Source organism: Juglans regia, chromosome 1 (genome assembly GCF_001411555.2).
Source record: "Juglans regia cultivar Chandler chromosome 1, Walnut 2.0, whole genome shotgun sequence".
Taxonomy (NCBI): Eukaryota; Viridiplantae; Streptophyta; class Magnoliopsida; order Fagales; family Juglandaceae; genus Juglans; species Juglans regia.
In genome coordinates, this window is record NC_049901.1 from 30,823,896 (window position 1) to 30,833,829 (window position 9,934).

Sequence of the window (9,934 nt, forward strand, 5' to 3'; positions counted from 1 at the left end):
CACTGGAATGTACAAGTACCGAAATATTTCATTCCAATACTTAAACCGAAATGATCAGCAAAACGGAATTTAAAACATTAATAGTAGCACCCCTTACCTACATGTTCAAGAAGAATAACTTTGAATGGACAATAAAAGTAAAACTAGCTTTTGAGAAGTTAAAAGAGGCAGTTACACAACCCCTAGTCTTGGCCCTACTAGATTTCACACAACCCTTCACCATAGAGTGTGATGCCTCGGAAGGACAAATTGAGGCAATGCTTATGGAGAGAGGTAGGCCAATTACCTTTTTTAGTCAAATGTTGAAGGGAAGATCACTGCAGCTCTCCACTTATAAAAAAAAAAAAAACTATTTGCCCTAGTGTCAGAAGTTCACAAGTGGCACCCCTATCTACTGGGTCAGTCTTTTATAGTTAAAACTGACCAAAAAAGCTTGAAGTGCTTACTAGACCAGAAGATTGGTACCCCCATGCTGTAGAAGTGGATAACCAAGTTATTGGGTTATGACTTTATAGTAGAGTACAAGAAGGGCAAGGAGAACTGGGTGGATAATGCTTTCTCCAATAAGGCAGACCATGAAGAAGCAACCCTATGTCTGATTTCCTTCCCTTCTGTAGATTGGATTAAGGAACTTAAGAATGCCTATGCTAATGACCAGGTGCAGGAACTCCTAACCAACTCAGCAAGTAGGGATTGCTCCAACCCTTACTAATTTTCTCTCAACCATGGTCCTGCATCACCATGGATTTCATAAGGGGCCTTTCCCTTTCATAGGAACACGGCAACCTCTAGGTAGTAGTGGACTGCCTCACCAAATACAATCACTTTACTTCCCTTGCCCACCCATTCACAGCTAAGACCATAGCCCAACTGTTCCTTAAACATATTTTCAAACTCCATGGCCTTCCCCTCTCTATAATCTCATACTATGATCCCACATTTACTAGCAATTTCTGGAAAGAGTTTTTTAAATTACAAGGGGTACAAACAGCCTTCACCACTGCCTACCACCCTCAATTCGATAGCCAGTCAGAAGCAATCAACAAAAGTTTAGAAAATGATCTTGGGTACTTTGTTGGAGATCGACCAAAAAACTAGTCAAAGTGGACTTTTTTGTGTTTTGTCTTATGTCCCAAACCAGCTCAGTTCTCAACCCTTGGATCATTCAACTAAGGACTCGCTTAGAAAATTCTCAAAGGTCCACGTTTCCTCTAAAATCCTACCAATTTGCCAATTTGTTACACGCAGGCAGGTGACAATCTCCTTCTATGAAAAAAAAAGCATTCATCTCTTTACTTCCGTAGAAAATTATAGGAACAAACTTTTGTATAAGTTCAACAAATTGTTGAGATTTACGAGAGCAGCAAGCTGAAGTTTCTTATCACAGGAAGAAATGGGGATGTTGATTTACAGTTATGCCATCATATATACTGACTTCCACGTATAGGAACCAAAAAGGGAACACCTAGTAAAGAGGAAACTAAATGACCAGGAAAAGAAATGACTTTGATAATCCCAACACCATCAAAGGATGTACATTCCAGTCAAATGTATGGATGCATGGACAAGATAAGGCTTCCAAGTTTTTAAGCTTCAGGTATAGGTGCCAGTAATTCCTGGTAAAAATAGTCATGTAAGCATAACATCTCCACATCTGTAGATACAAACAATGAATGCAAAGAGTCATGAGATTACCTCAGAGAACCGCAAATGCCCATGGTGTGTGTTGGAAGTTTTAACAAGTCTTTCCCAGTTAGAATCAAGAGAGGTTGTCTTGGAAGCTTGGTTTCTAGTATTAACGCACATGGCAAGAGAAGAGCTTGAAGGTAAATTCCTTGAGGAAAGGGTAGGCAGAGTGCGCTTTAGCCAAGACTCAGATGGAGATTTTGGTAAAGGTGGGCCAAGAGGAAGCCATGGATAACTGCCATGAGAACTTTCTTGTTTACCTGATCTCTTTGGCCGTTGGCTTTCTAAATTAATTTTCTCACCCACTTTTGAGTATGCAAATGTGACAGAGTCCTGAGTAAGGCCAGCAGAACTTACTCGAGTACAAGATTTCTTAGGCTGTCGGTTTTCTGAACTAATCTTCCAACTGTCAGCCACTTTTGAACATGTCAGTGTATCATAATCCCGAGTAAGGCCATGAGGTCCTTCAGGATCAACTGATTTTACTGGCTGCTGGCTGTGTAAATCAACTTCCTTAGTATCAACCACTTTTGGTCCGATCAATGTAGCAGAATCCAGAATAAGATCCTGAGACTGTTTGGAATCATTCATCAGTTCCATTTGCCTATCAGGATTGTGTCTGTCAAAACAAGACAGAAAAAAGGCATCAATAGAGTCTGAACTTTCAGGTTGCACTTTTGCATTTCCATCCCCAACACCAAAGTGCTTGAAATCTTGAGGTGAAGAATCTACGCAAGAACTTTTTTCCATTACACTACTTTTTCCAATAATCCCAAAATCATCCTCTCCTTTATCAGATAAGCCTCGCATATTTGGAAAACTTGAATTTGAATTTCGAGATTTGACTACATGTACAGAGTCAACATAGACTGTTTTCTCTACTGGGCTTGTAGAACCTGATTCCCATTCGGTACTCTCATTGACCAATAACTCTCGAAAATTGGTTTGGCCTTTTCTGTGCAAATCTGACCCATTCACCCTGGAATTCTTGGTTTTTTCAGAAGGACCAAGAAAACCTTTTTCTTCATGGAGAGATAGGAAAGATTCATTCCGGAAGTTCGTCATGCCATTACCCTGAAAACACTTGTTCAAAGGTGATTCATCTGGTTTCTTACATTCACTTTTATGAGCAGTTTTATTGGATTCACTTTTCACTGCAGTCTTATTTTCATGCAATTCATCTGCTCGACATCCACCTAGCAATCTTTGCTCATGTGCACCATCCTCAGCATGCTATGGAAATTAAAAAAAAAAAAAAAAGTAGGTAACAACATTAAACAATGAATTTACACCTGACAATAACAACACAGCAGAAACGAAACAAGTAGATAGGGAGAACATCAATACCTCCTTTTCTGAGTCACTGCAAGAACCAGCATATGAAGGTTTTGCCTTCACCGTACGGACTGAAGAAATGGGTACCCCTCTCTGCATGCTCATCCCCGGTACAGGATTTAGAAGGCAAAAGGAACTTTTTAAGCAAAACCTAGGAAATAAGCCACAAACTCTAGCTGATGAAATTTCAGATCCATCATAATTATAAGCTTCATCTTCACTGTCTTCCACACCTATATCATGGGATTGACATGACACAACATTTGGTTTATTCTCATTATGTGGAGCACGTTTATCCCTAGCCACTGCCTTCTCTACCTGTCTCAGTTGTTCTTGTAGAACGGGTTGCTTCCAAGTAGCATGTTGGGGTGTTTCAGAAGCCATTGCCTTTGCTGCAGGCAAGAAGCGACCAATCATGAAATCCCGAGTTTGTGGATCCATCGTGAACGTTCCAGATGGTTTGACATCTTGACTATCCAAGCTGCTCAACCCACTAATGCTGCAGTTCATAAAAAATGATTCTGTCCTAGAAATTGCGTCAAGGGCATCCATATAGGCGTCATCACCTTGCTCTGAACCAAAACCCTCCACCTCTATCTTCTCTTTGGAGCTTTCATATTTGGTCACATTTTCATCCAAAGCTGAAACACATTGAGACCTGGAAAGGAAACTTTCTGTTTTGGACTGAGTAATAGTTGTAGGTTTAGAACCTTCAGCAAAATCCTGCTGTTTGACGATTGAAACCCTCCCAGGTGGAAGCTTTGGAGCAATATGAGGCCTTTCGAGACCAACAGTTAGTGCTTTCCTTTCATTCTTGGGTCTTCCTGGGGTTTTCTCCCAGACAAAAGGAACAGTTCCTGGGTTCCTCACTGGACCTGATTTTAACTCTGACTTGTAAAAAGGAAGGGGAGGTACTTTAGGGGATGAATTATCAGTGGTCCTTATGTTGTCAGATTGTGTGGATACTGCTGTTGATGTAACCCTCCTCACAGATAAAATTGGCTGATAAAAATCCAATTTCTTGTCTTCCATCAGATTCCCTAAAATTATGTATTAGTTTCTGTAAATATTAGCATCAGATCAAACTGCAGCTATACTAAGCAAGACTCGGGGACAAGAGGCACATCATGGGAACATATAATATTCAAATAAGTACAAATCCCAGTTCTATCCACCATCATATAAATAAATAAAAGATTAAAAGGAAAAGAAACCATAATGCAATCTACACTGCTCATGTTACACAGTAGCATAAAAAGGAACCTTATGAAACTCAGCTCAATTTTGTTGACACCAACAAGGGTGTAGGCTTGGTTGCAGAGTGGCTTACTCTTATGTGGTTTGGTGGATGAGAGGTCACGTGTTCAAGTCTCCATGAGCCTCATGCCCACTATCTCTGCTCAGTGGCTGAGTACACTTTGCCCTTGTGGAGCTGGGGTCAAGTTATGTCTCAAGTCCATCTCGAGGGAGTGTTTATAGCTCCACGCCATCTAGGGGCTCAACAATGGGTTAGAGTGATACCATGCTTATGCTCAAAGAGAGGATACCAACCTCTAGTCTCCCCCCTATACTCTTTGCTTGCCCATTTAAAAATAGTCATTTTATTAATAAAAGATTGTGAAAATCTTATCTGGGCATCAATTAAGTTGAATAAACATCTGAAAAACTGTGGAGTATTGTTTAGAAGCTTTCTATGAGCATCTAGCTTAAGTTCAAACTTCTAAGGAGTGATACAGCATTTGTGACTTCTTTTTGGAAACTGAATTGATGGTTTTTTTCATAACAGTTGAGGTGAGTAGATTTTCCCTTTCCACAACATACTTGAGTATCTTTTAAATGTATTTTGAGGATATATATATATATATATATATATATATATATATATACTTATAGGTAAGTTACCCACATTCCCAGGGAGTCTTGAATGCCAGACGTCATGCTCCACCCTATTCTTAAAGGGCGTGCGGTGAAGGATACCAATTTTTTCCAAAGGAATTTTCTTTTCCAGGCATTAAAAAGACATTAGAATTTGACAGATAACAATACGCAAGTAATTTCACTGTTTGCAGTGAGTTTTTTCATCTAGAAAAAACTAACAAATCAGAAACTGCTTAACTCCATTCTCCATGTACATGGTGATTCTAACAAAGAAAAACCTATGGGACAACCGGGTATTGTATTTGTGACTAATGTTTTCTTTGAGCTCAAAATCAGAAGCTGAAGTGCTCTGGCCTTCAAGCCCTGTTTCACAACTATGATTAAGAAGAAAATGAGATTCAATTAAAATAAAACTGACTTTTTAATATTTGGGACAAAAACACAGGAAGCTTAATACAACTCTTTTTTCTTTTTGAGATTCTATTTTATAAGCAACCAAACGTATTAATAAGTGATACGAAAGAAATGGATCTTTCTATTTGGAGACAATACAGGGATTGGGAGTATAGCTATTTTTTTAACAAGAAAAAGAAAAGAAATTGATCAAATGAGCAGCATTGTTGACTATCTACCAATGAAAAATCAAGAAAAATAAAACCAATTCAAAGAAAAATAAAAATTAAAAATAAAGCAAATCAAATTCCAACATTATGTTGAAACTTTTGAATACCATATCAATATTAATGGAAATAACTTCAGAATCCTCTACTCAACACCACCAATTTTTTTCCCAAAATACAATCTCATCGAGAAAAGGGAAAAGAGAAAAGAGAGAAGATGAAGTAGACGAAGCGAAGAAAACAGATACTTTATTTGAAGCCAATACAATCAAGAAATGTTTAAGAACACTTGAACATCAAACCCAAACTCCTCGTCACCAAGAAAATGAAACACGTAGCAAGGAAACGATATTCTTTGTTTGCATTTCGTTTTTTGAAACTTGATAAACAATCCTTCATACACAACCATCCAACACTAAGCAATTGAGCCACAGAAACATTACTAGCAGAGAGAGATGTGCTTTAGAGAGAGAGAGAGAGAACCTGTAGGAAATAGCCGATCCCAGAAACCAGGTCGGTCAAGTTCTTGGGAAGTGCAAACTTTTTTACAAGTTCTTGGAAGGTGCAAATGAGAGCTCTAAAACTCTGATTGAGAGAGAGAGAGAGAGAGAGAGAGATTATTGCATATCACACTCTGTAAATCCAGAAACAAAACTCCAAAAGGGAGAGAGATTATTCCATATCATACCCAGGAAATCCAAAGAAAACTCTCGAGAGAGAGAGAGAGGGGATAAACTAGTCTGTACGCATGTTTTTTATTAACATGGTTGCAGAGGAAAACAGAGCTTTTTCGCTCCTATATTATGATGCTATAATAAAGGAGACTTTTTTAATTGTATGGGGGGAAACGATACGTTGCTTTTGTTTAATGCTTTGTAGCTTCTTTTCTTTCGGATCATGTGAGGAAAGCCTTTTTTTTAACAAAAAATAGAGAACCCCAAAAAACAATGAGCCCACAAAGTTTCAGTCATGTATTATTGATTGGGAAGCTGAATAGGATATTAGGATGAGAAGGGTTGGAAGGCAACCCCATCCCATCTTTCTTCCCATTAAATTATTAACATATAAGATTATTTTATAATCATATATTGCTGATAATATTTTTTTGTAATTTCTTATCAAAATTTATGATCTAGCTTATAATATAGATAAATATATAAAATAAATTTTATGATATTTATTGTGCATATTAGGCTCGTTTGTATAATGAGATGAGATGATTTTAGATTAATTGAATAAAATATTATTAGAATATTATAATTATTTTAAAATTTAAAAAAGTTGAATTGTTTATTATATTTTGTATAGAAATTTAAAAAAAATGATAAGATGAGATGAGTTTAGAATATTGTTGTATCCAAACGAGACCCTAAAAATGTTTTTTCTTTTGTAGGGTAGAATTGTGCTTTTCTCAATTCTCAGAATATTTTTTCATTATTCAACTATAATTACACCTCTCTAATAAAGTATTTTTTAAGATTTAAATTAAATTTGATAGGTTTGAACTTTGAATTCAAAAATAAATAACACTTTAAAAAAAAATCTCGTACAAAAGTTCTGAAGTAGGATCTCTATATTATTTTCGAAAAACAAAATGAGAGATCTAGAAAACACAAACCAAGAAGGGTACGGAAATAGATAAAACGACAATATAATAAGATATTTCAGAAAGTGACGATTTTGACAAGTGAAAAGGTCAAAATCACAGCTAAGAACAAATTATTAAAATTAAGAAATATAAAAATATTTCTCTGACTACCATCCAATAAAATCACCCCTAAATTAATAATTTTGACAACCATCCTCTCCTCATTGTAATTTGGATAAAAATAAAAAGGTGGTTTTGATTTTTTTGAAATGTTTGAAAATTTTAGACGTGTCATCTTTATGCATAAATATCTTAAAATATAATTTGAAGAACGTTCAACTAAAAAAAATAAAAAATATGATAAAAATATTACATATCAAGACAAAAACACCCTTGGATGCTATAACATAACCAAGATTTCATGGATTATAAGATAAGCAGACTAAAATGTAGGCATGTCAATATCTTTGCTGCCAAGTATTTTAGATATGTCACATTTTTTACTTGTATACTAGACATGTCAATGGCCCTGCTGCAAAGTATACTAGAAATGTCAATGGCAGGAGTACCAATTCCATAGCTTATAGTATTTGTGATATTGATAATTGACAAAATAACTAGATACGTAGTTACATATGAGGGTCGGAAAATTTTATACACTATACTATCATCATATTTTCATCCCACTAAGTATGATATGATACATTTATCACAATTAAATGATTATTTATTGTATGCTTCTTTATCATTTAATAGTGATGAATGTGTCATATACCACTTAGTATAATCAAAATAGAATGAGAGTGTAGTGTATAGCATTACTCTTAGGGGTCTGGAGATTGCTTTCTTTAGTTAATAATACTCAAAGCTCAAAGCTCATCAAAACTGAAGACTTCCAACCCAATAAAAAACAGAGCCATTTAAGTGAGAAAAAAAGGTAAGGAAAGAGTAAACAAAGTGGAGAGAAGTTGGGAAAGAGCATGAAGTAGTTTACGAGGTCTCTTAAGTGCATGCGTTATTTCTAACTGCTCTATTTAACTATCATATTGACATAGAAATCATCACTTCCTTTTTCTAGATATTATTTGTTTTTATTAGTTTTTAAATTGGTTTCAATAAAAACCAAAAAACAAATTCAGGATGCATTTGTTTTATTTAATTTTCATTGATTTTGTGTTTTTTATTGAATGGTTTTCATTCTACTGTATCTTAATGACATGTAAAGTTCATCCCACATCTGCTTATTCGATTCGGCAAGCAAGAGATGGCAAGATAAACTTGAAAAAAAAAATCAATATAGTAGACAAGCTCAGCATAAAACAAGAATTCATATCATAAGTTAAGAATTGAAAGCTCATAGCAAAATCATTTTACCTTGTTGAGGGCAAACTCCAACTAACGAAGGCAACAGAGACGACGATGACTAAGGAAGGGGAAGGGAATTGACAACTAGAAAAATAAAATCAATATGGCAGATAAGCTCAGCATAAAACAAGAATTCATATCATAAAACAAGAATTGAAAGCTCATAGCATAAATTGTTTTACCTTGTTGAGGGCGGACTCCAAATGACGAAGGCGACGATGATGACTGAGGAAGGGGAAATGGATGGACAACGATTATGAGCAAGGGGAAGGGGACGACGATTCTGAGCAAGGGGAAGGGGATGACGGTTCTAAGAGGGCGACAATTGTAGATAGGGAAGGTCACGGCAAAGGAGAACGGGATTTTTCAAACTGTTTCGGGGCTAAGGGAAACGACAGTTGTACACAAGTTCTTTCCTACGATTTGTTCCCCACACACAAATTTTTCGTTTAAACAAAACGATTCGTTTCATTTAAGTAGGGCCTGCATCCAGAGGTTGCAAATAGAATTTTTTCTTTAGTTAAAGTGGAAGGCAGCGGATTTGTTAAATATTTTTAGGCTTGTTCTTCTTGACCAGATTTTTTTTTCGGTCTCATTCCACAAAATCAGGTTCACACGTGTATATTTGTTCGGAGAAAAAAGCTAAACCCACCGACAGATTGTCCCAATGAATTCTTTTGATTTTGATTTTTTTATTTTTTTTACTTGATGGTTAAGGAAATATTTTTTGATAAGTTGGTGATTTTTTTAAAATGATTAAACTGATTTAAAAAATGCTTGAAAAAAAATAAACAAAATTAAAAAGTGCAAAATGCACTTATCAATGGGCAATTTCGAGAAACCTCTCAATGGTCCTAGCACTGCCCTTGTCCGAATATTATCCAGTCGGGTATTCAAATTTCCTATTTGCCCTTATTTGGATTCTAAACTAATACTCGATACCCGTAACAGAGTTTCATATTCTTAAAAAAATATATATACCTTATAGATAAAACAACATCTTTTTGTGATTATAGTCATCTTTTTTAAATCGATTTTTTGATAAATTCAGATATCTGGTTACTACTCAGATAACCGAATAGCCATATTTTTATAATTAGATATCTGTTCGGGTTATAATCGGATTGATTAGGACTAGTGCTCAAATGCAATAAATTTGAATATAAAAAACATTTTAACTAATTTCATTTCATCTAATTATTATAATATATTTAAATTTTTATGTAAAATATAATAAATAATTCAACTTTTTAAAATTTAAAATAAAAATAATATTCTAATAATATTTTATTTAATTTTTATCTCAATTCAACTTATCTCAATTTAGTATCCGAATACAAATTGAAGTACAGCTAAGTATCTAAATAAATTCTATACATAAGCCTCACATTCATATACATCACTTAAAAAGTATGTAAATTTATTATTTTACTTTTATATTTTATGAAATATCAAATATAAA

At 35.1% G+C, this 9,934-nt stretch overlaps 1 protein-coding gene across 2 annotated transcripts; it reads right to left on the reverse strand.

Annotated features, from left to right (window-relative positions):
- Nucleotides 1–1,316: 1,316 nt before the first annotated feature.
- LOC109007484 lies at nucleotides 1,317–6,311 on the reverse strand. Of its 2 annotated transcripts, XM_018987157.2 has the most exons (5): nucleotides 6,208–6,311; nucleotides 6,003–6,104; nucleotides 3,034–4,061; nucleotides 1,696–2,919; nucleotides 1,317–1,616 (listed from the first exon to the last, which is right to left on the reverse strand). In XM_018987157.2, the coding sequence occupies exons 3-5, from the start codon at nucleotides 4,051–4,053 to the stop codon at nucleotides 1,587–1,589; spliced, it is 2,274 nt and encodes a 757-aa protein (XP_018842702.2). In that variant the 5' UTR covers nucleotides 4,054–4,061; nucleotides 6,003–6,104; nucleotides 6,208–6,311; the 3' UTR covers nucleotides 1,317–1,586. The 2 variants fall into 2 exon arrangements, with proteins under 2 accessions (XP_018842702.2, XP_018842700.2); XM_018987155.2 differs by having other exon boundaries at nucleotides 6,003–6,311.
- Between the last annotated feature and the right edge of the window lie 3,623 nt (nucleotides 6,312–9,934).